Raw genomic sequence first — 18,857 nt, 5'->3', positions numbered from 1 at the left:
GGCTAAACCACGACCAGTACACCAATTCGCAGCTAACCGCATCCTGAACTCCCACCGGGTATCGTAACCGGCCAAAATACTTCGACCTTGTCTTCATTTCTCGGCCGTGGCCGACTCGTTCAACCCCACCGGCCCAGCCATGACGAACAGAAGAATCTCCATCGACCTGAACTTTGATCTTGGGGAAGCCAAGTTGGGCTAGTATCCTGTCATTTCTCCATCGTGGGATGGATCTCGGGAAAACCCCGGCCGAGGGTCCAAGCGATCACAATGTCTCGCCGCCGCTCTCGATCGGCAGTCGACCTTGAGAGCCGGCGTGTCGGGCAGTTGGGGCGGTGAGGCGCTTGGTTCCTCATTATGACAGCTATTCTGGGTCGGACGGTGGCACGGTCACCCAACGCCCTGGTTCCTGGTAGTCCAACGGTTTGTCCAAGATGCAACCTCCCGTTCAACGTACCTGTGTCTCGTCTAATTAAGGTAACGAACGAGCGGACCCAGGCTGGGGCAACGGTTCTTTGGCTGGATGCTCGTGGCAGGAGAGAGTTTGCTGGCGGCCGCTCCCTGCACTTCCAGGGGCCGGCTTGGGCCAGAACCGTCTTCGGGAGTGCGAAGACGTCGGTTGCTCGGATCTCTCGAGCCGGGGAACGGAACGACACGTGGAGTTGGCACTGACACGGTTCCATCAAGGTTCATCAAGATGTAGCATGCGAATTGCGTGCTGCTGCCAGGAATCTCATCCTACACTACAACATAGGACTGGACATGACCCGACTGACTCGAAATCATCGTACGACGGACGCCGGGTCCTCTTCCTCCACTTTGCCGTTTTGACGGGTGCGGAGCGTTGGATTCGGCGCCGCCAGGACGAGGGGATGACGAGGCGGCGGAGACGGCCCAGGACTAGGTCGGCACCGCACCCCAGTTTTGAGCCTCTAGGGGAAACTGACAGGAAATGGAGAAGAAAAGTGTCATTATCGAAGGGGAAGCTGGTCGTCCCCGCCAGGAGGGCCTTAGCGTCAAGGATCAGGGTTGTTGGACGGCAGAGCGGCAAAATAGACACGAACAACGAACGAACCATATTACATCGATATATTCCAGGTCCGAACACCCCCAGCCGGGGTCGAAAAATACAAATTCGATGACAAGGACGGGGAACGAGGGGCTTTTGAAGTCGAGAAGGCTCGCTTGACTCGGTGGGTGCGGTCGAAACATACGATAATTCTCAAGAATCGGACGGCAAACTAGGAACCCCGTCTTGGAGTCGGGAGTCGGGATGGGCAATCCGCCGTCGGCTACATTTCGAGGTGACGGAAAGGCTAAGTTGAGGTCTCCGGTGGTGGTGACGGGACCGGAGCACCGGGACGATCAAATGCAGGCCTAGGGACGCCCTTGGAAGAGGTGCGTAGGGCAGTCTATGTCAGGCCACAGTACCCGGAATACCGTTTCGGCGATGCAACGCTGAAATGGTGGCTGAACCCCGGAAACGGCGCCGTTTTTGGACGTTGGCCCCATACCGAACGCAGGTGAGAAGGTTGGCGGCGGCCGATGCGCACTACCGGCACCGAAGTCACGGACCGGAGCAGGACGCCTCACGTCACACCTGCGGCGTCGAGGACTTCATTCATGCCTACCCCCAACTTGCTTGCGGGTCGAGACTCTCAGGCCGGCATTGGTTGACTTTGACGAAACAGACAAAACCTGTTTCCAACTCAGGAGGAAAGGTGCTGGACAGGGTGGGAGCTTGGATCAGTCTACGCTCCCGTCTTGCGCTTTTCGGAGCACACTTCCTGGTCTTTTTCCCATTTTTCCCACCTGCTGCTGCTCGAGCCCGTCCCCATTCCCCCACTTATTGTCAAAGTCAATTCGACCCGCTCCGCCATGACCGCTTTGGTACGAATTCGAGTCCCACGTTGGAGAGGCATGCTCCGGGTGGTGTCCCCATCACTTGCTCCACGGCTCCATCGCAGCATCGCCTCATTTTTTTCTGCTCTCTCTCTTTGCTTGCTCGACTGGTACTGGCCGCTCGCAAACCTTCGAAACACACGTCAATGAGTCGAGACCATAGCTGACAGCAGGTGGCCTGTGTGCTTCTGCCCAACTCACTGCACTTCGGAGCGAACCCGACGACGCAAGCTTCACTAGACGGCGCTGATCAACACTTATCTGCCCCCATGGTGCGTGCCATGCTGTGGGTTTACTGAGAGCGTCTCCATCTGTCAAGCTGTCAAACTCCCCAGCTGCAGCATCGGCAAACTCCTGAAGCTGGGATTGAGCCTAGCGGCCCATGATCTGCCGCCGGCGTTGAGTGATGAACGTCGTCGACCCATCGACAATGGTCATGCTCACATTAAGTTCCACTATCCACTGCTCCATCTGGCGGCCGCATCCTCAGGGAACGAGAAACGCAAATTCAACAGACCTCGCCGCGCGCGTCGCACATGGCCTCCATCTTCCATGACCCTGCGAAGGTGACATCGCGAAGCCTGTCCTCCCATATGTTGCAAACGTGGCCGACTCACATCCCTTCACCAGCACTTACTTAGCCTGCTGTCATGGTTGATATGAAGGATTAAGGTTGCCCGAGGACAAGCGGGGCATCGAGTCCGAAGACCACGGAGGCTCCTAGATGACCAATTAGTCAGAGTGCTGCAGTATTTGCGACCAACGACACAATCTCATCACAACCTGGTTTGAGACTCGTGCATGCAAATGACCGGACAACAAAGGCCAGCGGTGCTGCACTCAGCTATGGTGACTGTCGCATGTTGCGTCGATCAGGCCATAAGCGAGGCCCCAGGCAGACCCATCCAAATACCCTTATGCGCGATACGATGGCAAGGCTTGGAAATATCGCGAGAAACCTCCGGAACCACCCAGCAGGCGATTCAAGGGGCAAGCTGTACGACGTGACCAAGTCTCAACCCCGGCGTCCTAGTCTTTCGAGTATCAAAGGATCCGGCTGCATGCAGCCAGGCTGACTGCGGTGTGCCTGACCGGCGACGGAACCACCAAATGGCAACCTGTTCGATGTCTGTCGACGCCTCTCCGTCCCATAGTAAGCGCCCCAAAAGCGACGGGTGTATTCATCGCGATGCGGTGGACGGCTCTTCGAATCACAGCTCGCAGACTAAGCGAAGATCCCGACGCCAGGGTCAGGGACGGCTCATAGCTCCCGACTCGACCGCCAATGGTTTGGGCGACTTCCAAGCCTCTTGCCGCCGGCCGGCAGGTTCGAGGGCACTAGGACGGATGAGGGGTTGAGCGAATCCAGGGCTGTAAGCGGGAAGCGAGAGTGGTTGAGGCGGCGCAGAAACATGGGGAGGGAGGTGAGCATCAGAAAAGGGCTCGCATGAAAGACAAAACAAAGCCGCAGGCCATGTAAGGAGGGTATATGGCGGCCCTGCTATATACCCATGAGGCGGGTCTCGTGGCTACCTGCGCCGCTGTCGAGTGATGAGCCCGCCGTAGCCCAGTCCCGTTTTCGGTCGGTACATGGGAGCAGCAGCTAGCTGCATGATCTCGATATGGACCATATGGTGCCGGATGGTATAGCCATTGGCAGCAACTTGTGGTTTTGCCCGTGGGTACGCAACGAACGGCGCGGAGGGGGTTCATTGTCGTGGGCTTTGGAGGGTTGCAGACTCGCGTCGGGTCACACAGGCCCGCCGTCCAGATGAGGAAGATTTCCGTATACTGGCCCTGCTGTTAACACCGACTTTGCCGGATTGCATACCCGCCAATAGTTGAGGACAGAACATAATAGGACAGCGTCTTGGCACGAGAATGTTGGAGAAGCGACCTTGAAACTTGAAATCAGAGTGCCCATGGGCACACACTCGTCTCTTTCTCTTATGTCTTGCCAAACTGACGCAACAGTGTGTATGTGGTACATGCCTGCAAAGTAACCTGAATATGATGACAGCATATGATGACAACTTGTTGTTTCCTATGGTTCTCCCCCATAGGCGACGACACCCAGTCCCGAAAAACGCCGTTATGCCCGCTTTGCCAGCCCATCCAACGTGAGCAGTAACAGACCTTGCTTTGCTATGCCGGTGATGAACAGAACCAATGAATCCAAAACCGCAGAAGAAAAAAAAGTGAAAAGAGGAGCAAACGTCAAACCAGAGATGAGAACATAGAGGAGTCGAGAAGCTTTTGACCAAGGAAGCATCCAAAAATGAAAGAAAAAAGAAAAGCCAACAAATGCTATGCCAAACAACGGATGCAGTGCAGTGCTCGCTTGCNGAAAAAAGAAAAGCCAACAAATGCTATGCCAAACAACGGATGCAGTGCAGTGCTCGCTTGCAGTGCTTTTTTGTTGCTGTCCCCGTCTCCCTTCTCCTTGTTGGTCAAAAGCCCAGTTTGAGGGGAACCCCTCTCAAGGCTGGCTGCTGTGCCCATGACAGTCGGTGACAGGGGAAAGTTTCCTCTCCTGCCGCGCTAGGTTGCCGCACCGGATTCCCACACTCTCTCGGCCCTAGCTCTCCCCAGCCGTACCTGTTCCGCATCGGCTGGCGTCTCGAACCCGCAGTTTGTCGAAAATCCCGTGATCGCTCGGGTTCCGCTTTCCGGACGTAGATATATGGTTACTGATCCCAAAAACGCCTTGCCATACCGCCGTATAAATGAGATTGCCTGCGTCGAGACCTTCGAACGGCGTACTGCCGGATCCACAGTCCCACCCAAGGCTTGGCCGAACCGAAGGGAAAGGTCGCATTGCTGGTGACGCCCCGGATACGCAAAAGTCGATGGTCGAGACGTGAGAACGGCAAGTGAGAATTAAAAGTCCTCCCTGTGGCTTCATGACTAGCCACCGCAGAGCGGGCAGTGGCCGGGGACGACAATGTAACGCTCATGGGGCCCCTTGCCACATGTCCGATTCCGATTGCCGTCCACTGAGGTTCTGAAGAAGTGGGCGCCAGGGTCGATGCATGACGTGTAAATGTAGTAGTTCTTGGTGAAGTCACACATGTTCGGCGACAATGAGGCCAGACGCTGAATGGTGAGGTCAGTCTCGGACCTGTCTCCGCCGCAGGTGAGAGGCTTACATGAAGAGAGGGTCTGGTGTGAGAAAAAGAAGATATTGCCGGCTAGGGCGGGCTGAGTATCGGAGTGGTTGCGGTTCAGGCTGTTCTTGTTGGAAGAGGTGATGGCATGCCTAGGTTTATGTCGTTGTATGGCGCGGACAGAGGAGGCCTTGGGCTCTAGGGCAAGTCGCTCATGGGATCCGAAGTTGAACGGACGGAAGAGCGAGGAAGAAGAGATGACAGGCGTGATGTGAGGCGTAGACAACAAGTCCACTTGCTGGTGTATCTGAGGCCTGGAAGGGTTTTGTACTTAGGCACACGAGGTTCTGGTTGTCAAAGGCTCGCGTTAGATCAGTCGAGGCCGGATGGGATATATATGAGTGAGACGAGGAGAGGGAGAGAGCGCAGGACCAGGGCGTGCGGTAGGGTAAGTACCTTGAGGGAAAAGGAGAGCGAGCGCAACAATTGGTTTTGATCAGAATGTGAATGGATTTGAGCTACCCTGTCCATGTCTGAGAGCCATGACGGAAGCGCTTGCATCGAAAAAACAAAAAAACGGTCGTTAGGACGGACGGACGACGAGGTCCAGGGTTGAGGTCTCTCCGCTTCGCAAGGTCCAGGTCTGTGACAGTGGATATGGGTAGGAAATTCCCCCATCAGGCGATGGAGGGCTTTGACAGTGGACGGGGGCATGGGGACGAAAGAGGATACATGGTCGGGAGGTATCAGGACCCCTGGTCTTAAGTGCACTCCTCGTGGCAGCTGCAAGGTAAATCCGCTATCGCCACACCCTTTGCCGACGCGTGGAGTGTGTGTTCCTGCGGAGAGACCTGTGTGTGGGTGCTTGTGTGTATGGGTAATGGTGTGGTGTGGCTCATGGCCAGCCCGTAAAGAGCTGGAAACCGAGCGAGCTTTTCGGTGCCGATGGAAAGATTTGTGCGTTCTGATTGATTGATCCGGACTGGAAGCCAGGGATTAATTGTAGCTGTCCGTGATGGGCGTCTGGCTTGAAAGCCAGGGGAAGAGAGGTTCAGTGAAGGGTCCGGAAGAGAGACGGACTCTGGCAAATAGCGACCTCCGTGTTTGTCACTTCTTTTGGAAATTTGCCCTGGATCGCCGAGGGGTAAACAGAGACTCATCGGAAACCACGATGTCTTTCTCGTGAGCATATTGAGCAGATGGAGAGCAAGTTTCGAGAGTCCAAGGAAGCCTTTGCTGGCGACGGCCGCCCGCGGGCCGCCTCTGGGTTCAACCTCGCTTGCCGGTCAACGGAGGAAATGCAGAGAGAAAACATACAGCTGCCGCTTGTCTGGCGACCTTGTCGGGTATTTGCGAGAGCAGACGTCAGACGAGACGCCGTCGAAAGACCCTTGCTCGAGACGGGTTTCTTATTTATTTATTTCCATTCTTTTTCTGTGTAGCGTGCGCTGATTACCTGGGAACGATAGGGCCGTCTCAGTGTTTTGGGAGAAGATGCTATACGCTCCATCGAGTAGTGACGGACACCAAATTTGGACCGAAGAGACAGAGAGCTGTCGCTGAAGGTGCAGGACCTATCCCAGTTGGGACCCCTGTCAACACACCTACGTGACCAAGCTACGTCTCTCTTCGCGGCGAAATGTCAGGGCGGGAGGTCTTTGTTCAGGCGCCGAGACTCAGGTGCCAGGTGCTGCTAGGCTAGGCGGCATGCCATGCCAGCAACGAGTTCCCGATGGGCAAGTATCCCTTCCGGTCGGAGCATGTCTTCCTCAAGCTCTAACTTGCCATGTGTACCGTGCCGTGCCTGCTTGCTTTGGTGTCGGTTGCTTTTTGCCTTGAACAAGACCAAAGCTACCCGACTCAACTTTGGCTGACGACGTGCAATATCGGGAGTTCCGAATGCGTGATCCAAGCGGAGCTGACCCTGTTGTGTTGTTGTTGCTGCTGCTCCTCTTGTTGTGCCATGTCGTCTTGTGCATTGCTCGATAGCCATGAAGCCATGAAGGACAAAGTGACCATCAATCATAGCCAACGATGCGCATAAGTGTTGTGCTGAGAGAGATGACCGGAACAGGCAGCTTGGTGGCTGGTGCATGCCGTTGCTTCGACTGTGTGCGCTTAAGCGTTGAATGCAGCGCGTGTCGAGGCGAGCCGGCTTGACGCAGCAGCACAGCAGCACAGCAGCACAGCGGCACCTAGGCGGTAGATGTGCTGTATGAGGTGAGCTGTGCTGTGCTGTGTGACTGTGGAGGGGCTGGACGGCCGGCTCAATGCAGCGCATCGCGCCGCACCGCAACCGCACGGCACCGTAATCAGCCTCACCTCCCTCCCATCCTCCCCATCCATGATCCCACTCACCTGTCCTCACCTCATCTCCGGGGTAAGGTGAGCCCGGTGTGAAGATGAGGTAAGGTAGGGGTAGCTATGGTTCCATCAGTTGACGAGCGGGGGGGACAGCTTCCAAGAGCGAATGGACGGCGTCGTCGCCGTAAAGCCACACCGCTCGGCGCCGGCGGCATCCTGTCGCCAGTGGGTGACAGCGTAGGGTATCAGTCGGCTTGCGTTGTCTGAAGGCCGGGTCCAACAAATGGAGGTCGACAATGAAGCAAGTGTCCTTGCGGCGGTCTTCTAGCAGGGTTCGGAAGACAGGATCGAGGTGAGACGAGGCGAGAAGACAAGCAGAAGAAAAACAGACGCATGTTGTCTCTACCTGGTCCCAAGGCTAGGGGAGAGAGGTCTGGTCTGGTGAGGTTGGACGAGGCGAGACGAGATGAGGCGATGCTTTGACGGCAGAGGCGAGAGAAGAGAGCCACCATGTCCGCAAGGTAGACAGATGGATGGAAGCCGGCACCCCACTGATGCAGCGGGCGAGCAGACCGCATTGCAGCAGGGCAGGGCAGGGCAGGGCAGCTCAGGTACCTGCGAATACTCTGTATGGAAGGTCTCGGTACGAATCAGGCCAGGTGCCTTTGAGCCAGCAAGTTGGGAGGAGGCCAAACCCCTGGCTTTCCTTTTCTGTCCCGGCCTGTAGGCGAGGTCTTTAGCTGGTGCATCTACATTGTCAGGTAAGGCAAGGCACCTTACCTACCTAGGTACCTAAGGTAAGGTAGGTAAGGTATGCTAAGGTACCCGACCTCCTAGGTTCGATGCCAGGGCGCTGAAAGGGGCTTTCATTCCATCCAATGTCTTCAGCGCGGGCTGCCAGAAGAACAATTGACGAGCAAAAGAAAAGAAACGGAAACACAGCCTGATCTTGGGCTCTGCTACTTTGCAACTGCCGACAGGATACTCGCTGCGGTACTCTGTAGCATGCCGCCTTGCATTGTTTGCTCTTCAGTCTGCAGCGAGAAAAGGAATGGACCGACCCCTCAACCCCCGACTCCCATTCCATTTCCAAGAGCTTGAACCAACAACACGAGGTGCATCTATCTCGAGGCACAGCCGCCGCCGGCCATTGCTTTCTTCTCAACCTCGACCTCCATCTCCAACAACGGTCGGTCAATATCGCTGGCCACGAACCCGGCATCGTCGTTTCGAGGTCAAAGCACAACCAACAAACCCACCCACCCAAATCCTCTCTCTTTCTCTCTCTCCACTCACACACACTTCCAACCCCAACAACGTATCATTCATCTTTTTCAGCAGTCGTTGTTATCATGCCGCAACTCAACTCACTTGCCCCCCAATTACCATCATCTTTTCCCATCCCTGTTGATAGGTAGCTCGGGCAAGCCCAGACCTTCGCGCGCCCAAAGCCATCCGAGCACGTCCACTGCGTCTGCATCGCTCTTTCGCCATGACAGACTGGCCTCACAATCAGAGTACAGCAAACCCCCGCAAAGAGCTCTCGCCGTCGGGGCAGCCACATGGTTGATTCACCGACGCTGGCATCCTTCGCCGTCATCAGTCTTCTCACTGGCATTCATCTCGCTGGCTCGCAAGACCACCAAGACGTTAGTCTTGACATCTGTTCCCTCCAGCACATCAGCGCCGGAGCCAGATCCGCATCACACGTGGATACCTAATTACATACTATGCACAGCGCCGCCCGCATTCTGTTGGTCCGCCTACCCCGGTCGTGGTGTGCAGCGCATATCAAACGCGGAAAACAGGAATGGGATCAGACAAGGTCGAAAACAGCACCGTGATACCAGAATCTGCTCACCGGGACATCCCAAAAGGGCATGTCAAGCTTACCATCTGGGCAACCAAGGTCTGGAGGCAGTCGTCATTGTCACCTTGCCGCCACACTACTGCGCAGTACTCTCCAATCTCACCCCCCGCAAGGACCGTCACTCTGCGACAGACATCACTGGAAAGCCCGTTCGTCGACTCCAACTCAACAGCAATGCTTCGCTGCTTTGCTCGGCCACAAGACCCCCATCTCAACCGTATTAGCATGGCCGCTTAATGGACCGTGCAATCCAGCCCAATCGACAGTGATCGTCTCGTGTGGCTACATGGTATATTCTGGAGAGGGGTTTACAATGAATCGACACTCCATTGGGCCGACTGCCAGCTGAACAAAACAAAAGCCCTTGTCAATATCAACCTTCCACTAAGACATCCGTCTCGACTTTCGCGTCAACATCTGGCTATTTTCAGCACATGATGCCCGTCTTCGTTATATGGCGGGACTCGGAAGCCATCTCCGGCCAGCCCTTTTGTCCACTGAGATCCACCTGATCGTTAGGATGTGTATGGTACAGAGTACAAAATGCGGCTCACGACGATTCCAACAAGGAGTCGTGCTGGGCCCCCTGACAAACATCCTGCCTGTCGGCCGACTTACATACAAGATTCTGTATGTGCGTACGGATGGATGGTCGGTCAGAATGCACATTACAGGCCTCGAGGTGAGTGGAGCGTGCTGTCTCTGCGGATGCCGGAGCATGGAGCCGCGGCAAACATTTAGTGCACTGTGTCAGACTGCTTTGACGACATGACAAGGCGTCAAATGTGCCGGCCAGGGCATTTGACACTATTGAACCACTCAAGGCGACCTCGCTTGGCGGCCGGTCAGACTGAGGCGCTTCCAATGTTCAGGACGCCAGGCTTGTGCTCACAGATGATCAGATCAGTGGCTTGCAGAGGCGTATTGTATTCCACAAACCCCCCATGGGGGCTTGCTCGGGACTCTTGCGAAACGTCACTTAGTCTACCGACTGTTAAAGCTGTGCCGTGTACGCAGTACATCTGAACCACCGGGATCACACCCCCGAAGCCAGTCTCTTTGCGGGAAGCACTGCGGCCGCGACAGGACGGCATTCCTTCTGGTTTCCCGACTTGAGATGGCACCGCAGTTTAAAGACGGGTCTCGTGTGCTTCATTGTGAACAGACATCAGGCCTTTGATGACTTGCTGACTTAGGCACAAGGGCCTCCTGCAAACCCAGGATCTCGCCAGAGTTATTTCCGTTGTTGTCCGGCTCGGGAGAGCCTCCACGAACCGTTGCTGGTCCTCGGGTCACGCAAATAGCCAGGTTACATCCCTTACGGGGGGCTGTCGACCTTTTTACTCAGGTCATTTGTGATATGACAGGAAAACTGGTCTACTAGGGTGCGCCGCCGTCATGCAAGCAGATCTCATCTAGCAAGATCGGAGATGGGAAACCAGCAGGAATCACTTGAAGGAGCGGCCGCAGTGTCTCAGGAACGAGGGGACGCACTTTGCACACACACACACACCGCCTATGGATACAGGATACAGCTGGTCTCCTTGCAAACTCGAACGAACTTTCTCGTCTACTGCATCCAATGGTCCAAAGGTGCGCGCGTCTGACCGCACAAGAGCACACCAACTCCATGCGATGGTTTCTGGCTTGCGTGGGGACAGTCGCATCAGGTCGCGTCGTCCCAGAGCAATGGCAGCATCCGTAGCAGGATTGCCGAGCTTCTGGCTGCCCATCAAATCTTAATTATTTGGCTCCAGATCCAGACATGCAGTACCATTGCAAGTGTCTCTACGGTACTCCCACACGGGGAGGGTCCGGAGGGGTGTCATGCATTTGACAGGTTGACGACCCTGCAGCTGGTCACCTCCACCATCCCCCCTCGTCTCTTCAACCAGGCTTTACAGACGGGGCAGCTCCGCAAGATCTCCAGCTATCGCGGCCCTGAACCAGACAATCAGGACAGTTGGTTTTCCCAATTCGTTGTTTTACTCGGGAATTCGGGCTTTCTTTCACGACGCGTAGCTGTCTGGTCGAAGCAGCAGTCGTGGCCACGGAGCGAGATGAAAGGGCTCGCCTGCCAGGGCGTTGCTAGGTTCAAGTTTAACAAGCAAGGGCTCTAAAACAACAAACGAAATGTGTTGTGGTGGAAGCTGAAAAGTTCCGAACCGCCGGTTTGGCGTGCTTCAGAAACATGGAGCGCCCACACGTCTCTCTGCCTGACATCGTCAACACATGTGAGCATTCGGCGGCTTATTCGACCCCAGAGGAACCAGGTTCTTCACGGAGACACACCTTGCAATTACGCTTGACTTGACGGCGTGACGGCGCAGCATGGGAAACTTCGTCCCACCAGTCCTGTGAAGGCACCGCAGAGTCAGACACGGCGATGCCGACAGCAGCATCAGTGTCCATGCTCCTTCGCAGACACCTGTGAGGACTAGCGGGAACAGCTCTCATCGGAGAAGCAAGCTTGCCCCGAAGGGCTGGCAAAAAAGCTTCAAACAAGCCAGGCATGGCCCACATGGCCTCGGCCTTTGTAGGTTCTGCTGGGCAAATGGCTATCCGGCTGCCCTTCATCCCCTTGGACGAGGTCAAAAGCGTCGGAGCTGCCAAGCAGTCTGCAACAAGATGAGGCATCATGATGTTGCGACACGATTGAAGTGTAACGACTCGAACAAGTCATCGGATCTTCAAGCCCTGAGTCGGTCTGATGGCAGACAGCTACTTCTCAACAGCAAAGATGCAAGATTACATAACGAAAGAGTGACGATGACGACTGCTGACCAAAGGGGCATCATCACCCCATTTCCAGTAACCCACGTCTCGTCGCTCGCGTCGCCGAGCGGCGAGGTGTTACCTCGTCCCTCTTGCAGAACCAGAACCAGAAGAAGCAGAGCCAGAAGCAGAGCTAGCAGGAGTTTCCAACGTCAAAGCGTTCGCAGACAAACCCACCGTCAAGTTTCACACCAGACTTCAAAATGGTCAAAGCACCGTGCAGCTCTGCGGCGTCTCTGCAGCCAAACCACCAAAGCTGCCCTCGCAATCCCCAAGTTCCTCATCCGATCTCCCTGGCCCTGGCCCTGTCCCGGTTTTTTTTTTTTTTTTTTTTTTTTTTTTTTTTTTTTTTTTTTTTNCCCCCCCCCCCCCCCCTTTTTTTTTTTTTTTTTTTTTTTTTTTTTTTTTTTTTTTTTTTTTTTCCTTCCCTCTGTCTCTCCCTCTCTCTCTGTCTTTCCGTGGCCGGCGGCTGAGAGCTGGATGATCGCATCAATCGGATTTGGAGCGTATCATGGCATTTCCAAGCCCATCCTGACAGGTACCCGATGTATGAGTCCCCTCGGCTACCCTGTTCGCAAGTAGCGTCTGGAAGGGGTATCGTCAAGCACGCGCGCTACGAATACCTCCCACGGCGGTACCAGGCCATGTACATACCATAGTACATGCACCACACACCACACCGCACCACACCACGGATAGACCCAGCAAACTCTGACAGGTGGTGGAGAGGCCTGCAGGAACGGCTAGGCGTTGAAGCCTTGTCTGCCTTATGGAGAACTCGAGCGAGAGAGAAGGGGAACTGTCCCCATCCCGCTTAACCCTCGGCGAGAGCCCTGGATGCCCGGAATACGAAACCCTTGCTTCGATGTCACGGCACCGCACTGCACTGCACGATGGACGCCGGCGAGAGTGGGCAGTCGGCGCACTGGCGTGGAATTGACATGCCGCAGGAAGAGATTAACTCAGTCCAAGAAGACCGAGTAGCATCATCTTCAACTTGGGAGCCATGCGACGGATACATGGCCGCACGTACTTTGCATTTCACACACGCCCCCCTCCCCCCTCCCTCGCCGTCAGCTCCCTCCAAATGCCATGTCGCTCCGCCCACACCACACCAAGCCAGCGACTTTGACGTTTTCACGCGCATCTCCCAACACGTCTTGCGCTCCAGCCCATCGGCCGGCCTGAGTGTACCTACCCCTCCGAGTGCACACGGCAGACGTTGCGTGGCGGCGCGGCTCTTGCAATCTGTCTGCGTCTGCGTGGGTAGACTGTTGGACGGCGTCTCTGTCCCTGTGGGGGGCCAGCTCTAATGCTCTAATGCTCTTAGGTCTGTCTGGTTCAAGCCGCAAACGGCCAACAAGAAGAAGACGGCCAGGACAACAGCACCGGTAAGACGCCGAATCATCCAGAAAGAAAGCTACGGGCACGCAGCAGATTCTCACCATCGCCCGCTTGTCTGCCGTTGCCAAGGCATAGCAACGTGACAATATCTTTAGGTGGGGGATATACGAAGAGATTGTGGCAGTGAGGGCTAGTCTCATCCACCCTGGGCCGGCGTCGAGGTGACGAAAACCACTTAGGTTCTGGCCAGATTGTTCCGGTTCATCTCTGTATATTGCGGCGACCATGAAGCTGCACGCTCGTTGTCACATACCCTATTGGGCTTCTTTCCAAGCAACTTGAGGGTTCCTGTATGTATAGCGTACATGGATTTCGGTTGCGTCGGCTGCATCGGCTACACTGGACGGGATCAACACCGCAAAAGAGTCCTTAAACTCGAGCATTGCATCACCGCCGCCTCGGCCGTCGGATTTGCTGCTCAGCCCCTGTTGCGTTGGACAATCGAGGCCGGAATTTCCAATCGGCCGTCGTTGGAAATGTAGCATTTGGACTACACCGCTCCCGATCTACAGATGCCGATATCGAAACGGTTGCTACCGTTCCATCCCAGCGTTTGCGCTACTATGCAGTACATCTCATCTCATGAACGAAGGAGACAACATCCAAGGCAACATTCGCTCCCCCGGACGGGGTCTCCCGGTCTGGCCGGGAGCCTCATGGCAAATGACGCGGCTATCACCTCCGTTCCGTTCTCTTTTGCCGCGCTCTCGGTGGCATTGTCAGTGTGCGGAGACCACCTCGAAATGGGACAGCATCCGCTCTCCTGCGACGTCCAGCGAAGCTTACCACGTGCCATCGTCGGCAGTCATTTAACCTACGTGCGACCAACAAGGTGTGCCAAGGTTGTGCCGTAGTCGTCTTTGTCGTCAACACACTCACACAATACACCCAGCCTATCAAGTGTCATCTCAGCAACGATGTACCTCAGCGTCCGCAGCCTTCCCTGATGTGCCTGCGTTGTGTGTGGTCGCAACGAGGCTTAGGAAGCGTAGCAAGCTTCTGGCACCTCGGATTTGACAGCGGGAAGAGGAAGATTTTCCTCAAACTCCAGGCGGGCGGTAGGGTCAGACAGACTTTTGTCAATCTCGCCGTTTGTTGATCCCCCTCCCGCACCTCCTACAGCTTTCGCCTACAGAAGGCCCGAGGGCGTTTGGGGAAGGTCCAGGATCCCTAGGCTGATGCAGAAGAAGGTTCGTCGAAAAACTCAAAATATCCTCACCAGCACCAGCACCAGCACCAGCACCAAAGCCAGGCCAGGCCAGGCCTCACGCACATGAACTGGCGGTCTGCTACCCCCGGACGCACACAAACGCTATCCGCACGTTGACTTCGTCGTCGGCGGATGGATGATGTAAGGCCAGGGTCCAAGGAGAAGGGGTCCCACCGATGTTTCGACGCTGCTTTTCCGCTGTTCTACCGAAATATCCACAGCCAAGACGGCGCGTTATCAACGTGACTTCGCTTTCGTATCGTCCGTTGTCGGCCGCTTTGACCACGACACTGCCGCTCCCAATATCGACTGTCGTCGCATCTGTTCCCAGGTGAGGAAAAACCTCTTGCGCTGCTGCGTCAAGTATTCCAACCCAATTGGCATCAACATTGCTTGTCACTGGCGAGAGCAACGACATTATCGTTATCACAATATTTGATTTCCGCAAAATATAGGTGCAAAATTAACGCCACATCGAACCCAAAGTAACAGCCATTAAAACCATGATAAGTAAGGCGTGCGATGACTTGTCCAGGTAACACGAGTCCACCCGCAGGCTCCTTCAGCCTTCAAAAAGACGATTGCCAGACGTCGTCGCGGATGTCAAGAACAGCCCCAAGTTAATTACAGAGCAAAAAGCGCAGCGAAGAGACCACCAAGCAGCGCTCCGGGTCCCATGATGGGCGCCGCGTTGGCCGTGCCCGTGGCAGAGGGACTCGACGCGGTCTGGCTCGCACCGGTGGCCGCCGCGCTACCAGATGCGGTGGCATTGGCGCTCTTGCACACCACTTGATCGGGGACAGTGACGCCGGCACCGGTGCAGATGTCCTTTGCGTACTTGACGGCAGTGTCCTGGTCAGCCTTGGGACAGGCGTCAGCGAGACAGCAGGCGATGCCGTCGAGGAAGCCCGAGTTGGAGCAGATGCACTTGATGTCGAGGTTGCTGCAGCCGGCAATGGCAGTGCCTGATGTGTACTTGTTCACACATGTTTGCTGTAATCAAGGTCAGCACGAAGACGCCCAGTGTTTCCTCCCGCCGACACCAGATGCGACGTCAGGGGGAGGGGGGGTTGAGAGCGAGAGCAAGCGGGGCACGGGGAAACAGAATGCGAACGTACAGCGCAGGTAGGAAGCTGTTGGACTTGGGCGCCGGCAAGCCCGGCAACAGCGATTGCGACAATGGCGAACTTCATGTTTGGCAGGTTGCGGTATGCGGTATGTGGTGCGAGGCGCTCGGTTGTGTGCGTATGTGTGTTTCTCTCTCTCCCTGATGTCCACTCTGAGGCGTTGACAAGTCGCGTGTATGGATATGTCTGAGCGTGGTAAATGCGTCCGACAGAATATGATTGCGACCTTGAGGGGGTAGATGGGAAAAGGGAAAAGCAACAGGTGTACAAAGGTAGAAGAAGAGGGGGAAGATTGAGGCACCTGATGGTTTGCTAAACTCGTGGTGCTTACCCCGATTCAGTCATGACTTACTTCAACCGCGCGCCACCAATCCTTATTTTTCCTTTCACCTTCCATTTCATCCGCCTGCCTACCTACCTTATAAGTAACATCGACAGGGCCCCTAGGCAATGGGACACTCTTTTCTTCTTCTGATGAAAGCACACCAATTACAAGGTCGTATTGCCGGCATCATAGGCGCGCCTGATTGGTCGGCAGGCTGCCCCTTTCGGCTCAATAGGCTTTTAGACTTTTTGACTCTGGAGCATGTTGGGGAACTCATTTGGGAGGGGAAATGATTAGCATGCGTGCTAACGGCCGGCTGGCAGAGTCGCCCAGGTCCCCCGGGAAACGATCCCAGCCCGCGGAAGACCCGGATCCCGTTCTGCGGTGCGGTGCGGTGCGGTGCGGTGCCCTCGCGTTCCTCGACGACGTCGTGCCCAGTGGGGAGGGGGAACAGACAAGGAGAGTAGAAGGAGGAGGGGGAGGAGGAGCAGGCACTGGGACGACACGGTCCCGGGGAATGTTCCATCTTTCCAGTTCAAAGGCAGGCCGCCCGGAGGCCCGGGCAAGCCGGAACCTCCGTGTTTACTTTTGCTTTGTTTCTTCCTCCCGCCCCATCCCCTCCGACTTTCCTTGCCTTGCCCTTCCGTGTCGTTGTTTGGGTTACCGCCGAGTCTGATCGCGAGAAGGCACTGAAACGTCGTCCAAATTTCTCACAGGTCACGGCCGCGTGGCGCTCGCTTGTCTGGATTATTGGTCCGGATGGCCTAGTCACGTCCTGTCCGGATGATTCAAAGAAGGGGGGAAACTCTTCTTTTCTTTTTTTCTCTTCTTCTCCTTACGTCCACTCCGGATGATGTTCAGCGGTTTTTCTGCTCCGTCCAAGTAGATGAGGCGGAATAAGGCTGGGATCAAGGCTGATGGGGGCCAGATGAAATCAATCCCGTCACCAAAGACGGGACGTACGTACAAGCGACATCGTCATCGCGCGGGGGTCCAAACACCTCCTTAGCTCCCTCGCTCAGCCCTCCCACCCTTTTCTTTTTCTTCCCTCCCTCCCCCAGTTCCAGGAATTTGGGATCGCAGGAGAGACACAGAGAGAGGAGGAGAGAGAGATGGGCGGGCACCATCGACCACGTCCATTGGGCACCAAGACACACACACACACACACACACACACACACCTCACACTGCACACACCCATATGCATCGAAGACGCAGCAGCTCGTGCGTCCGCTTCACTTTGATTTGCTCAGAGAGGCTTGGACTTTACCCATCACTAAACCGCCTGCAGACTACGGGCCTGTCGCTCATTGCTCGGGCCGCTTCCTCCTTCATGCTTTGGGGGCCAACCACAAAGCACGCGTCGAGACATTGGGAGGCTAGGGAAGGGGCGGCCGCGGTCCCCGTCAGAGACATACCTAGCGCACATGCAGGCATATCGTCTGATCTCACCCCTTACCCACATCATCGCTCCGTTTCCCTGCAGGCAGGCAGGCCTTGGGATTCTCTGCGGGTGACTTGCTCGCGTAACACAAGACAGAATTATTGGTGCTGCGGCTGACATCTTTCTCTTCTTCCCGCATGGTGTTGATGAGTTCTGCAGCCTCACGTCGTGCTACCCGAGGTGTCTATGAGGGTTCACTTTCCCCTTACACAGAGAGACTGACGCACGACATGATTCTCTCCGATCCCGTGTTCACGTTGCGCAGCAAAAAGTTCCCGATCCGCCCAGCGGGTCCATACATACGCCGAGCCGGGCCAAGAGCCGACCGAGAAAGCTTGATAGGCGGCGGGGACGGCCGCAAGAGAAACGGAACAAGGACGGGGAACTGCCTTGTTTCCTCCAGCTTTAGAATTGAGTGGGATGTCTTGAAGACGGGAAGCTTCTTTCCTTGGTTTTGCCTCAAGAGCCCGCCAGTCTTTCAAAGATTCCCCGAGCCTCACGCAAGATCTGAATTGAAGATGGCAATCACCGTCACATTTGGGTTACTGATCGATTATTACCTACGTTTGACTTACATCGGCCACACAGAAATCGATACGAAGTGTCGGCATGCCTGCTCCTTCAGGGATAGATGCAAGGCCCTGCATGCTTCTCTGGAATCTCCGCAAGTAGCTATGGGTCGGCCATCGAACCCGACGCAGGCCTCAGGAGGTTGCAGATGGGGGCCGGGCAAGCCACATGACAGGCCGGGACGATGCGGCGTCCGTCCCTTGGGCACGCAGGACGCAGCCGCATGAAGGCTCAGTCCGGGGCTGGTCGAGTTGACGCCCTTCCCCCGGGCAGTCGTTCTCGGCTCCTCGGCGATGAGTTGCTTGGCCTTGGTCCGTCGTCTCCTTTGGGTCGGCCAAGACAATCAATCATCCGTGTCACGTTTGACAGGTGCGGGCTCATGTCTCTCTGCCTTCTTCGTGTTCCCTCTCTCCATCTTTACGGGAGGAGAGCACACACAGCAAAACACACACGAAAGGAGAGAGGTATGTGCGGACCTAAGCGCCGGACCGCCGCCCGTCCTGTTGCCGCGCATGTACTTTCAATAGCGACGCCCGGCTCTCCTCCGCCTTATGCATATTGCTCGCACCAGCGGACCTAGCGCTAATTGCGCCTGCGTTGTTGGAACCGCGTTCGTCCCCGTTCTCAACCTCGTATATCATGGCATTAGAGATGCACCGCCGGAAGAAGAGCCGTTGGGTCCGATTGTTGCCGACGACCAACAGCATCTACTAACTACCCGTTGAGTCAAGCGTCGAGCTATCAGTTGGCATATTTGGCATATGCCAGCTGAATAGAGAAACTGGCTCACACACACACACACACACACACACACCCCTC

The 18,857-nt window shown here is 55.7% G+C and overlaps 2 protein-coding genes across 2 annotated transcripts; both read right to left on the bottom strand.

Annotated features, from left to right (window-relative positions):
* Positions 1-4,809: 4,809 nt before the first annotated feature.
* On the bottom strand, positions 4,810-5,540 carry GCG54_00009745 (uncharacterized protein; the record flags this gene model as incomplete). The annotated part of the gene is made up of 2 exons (XM_045409684.1): positions 4,810-5,316; positions 5,532-5,540. The coding sequence occupies 2 exons, from the start codon at positions 5,538-5,540 to the stop codon at positions 4,810-4,812; spliced, it is 516 nt and encodes a 171-aa protein (XP_045262208.1).
* A 9,656-nt stretch (positions 5,541-15,196) lies between these two features.
* GCG54_00009744 (GPI-anchored CFEM domain protein) lies at positions 15,197-15,765 on the bottom strand (the record flags this gene model as incomplete). Its single annotated transcript, XM_045409683.1, has 2 exons — positions 15,197-15,565; positions 15,691-15,765. The coding sequence occupies 2 exons, from the start codon at positions 15,763-15,765 to the stop codon at positions 15,197-15,199; spliced, it is 444 nt and encodes a 147-aa protein (XP_045262207.1).
* Between the last annotated feature and the right edge of the window lie 3,092 nt (positions 15,766-18,857).

This window comes from Colletotrichum gloeosporioides, assembly GCF_011800055.1.
Source record: "Colletotrichum gloeosporioides strain Lc1 chromosome Unknown consensus_57, whole genome shotgun sequence".
In the NCBI taxonomy this organism is placed as follows: Eukaryota; Fungi; Ascomycota; class Sordariomycetes; order Glomerellales; family Glomerellaceae; genus Colletotrichum; species Colletotrichum gloeosporioides.
The sequence above is the reverse complement of the archived record's forward strand: the minus strand, read 5'-3'. Positions and strand labels throughout refer to the sequence as shown.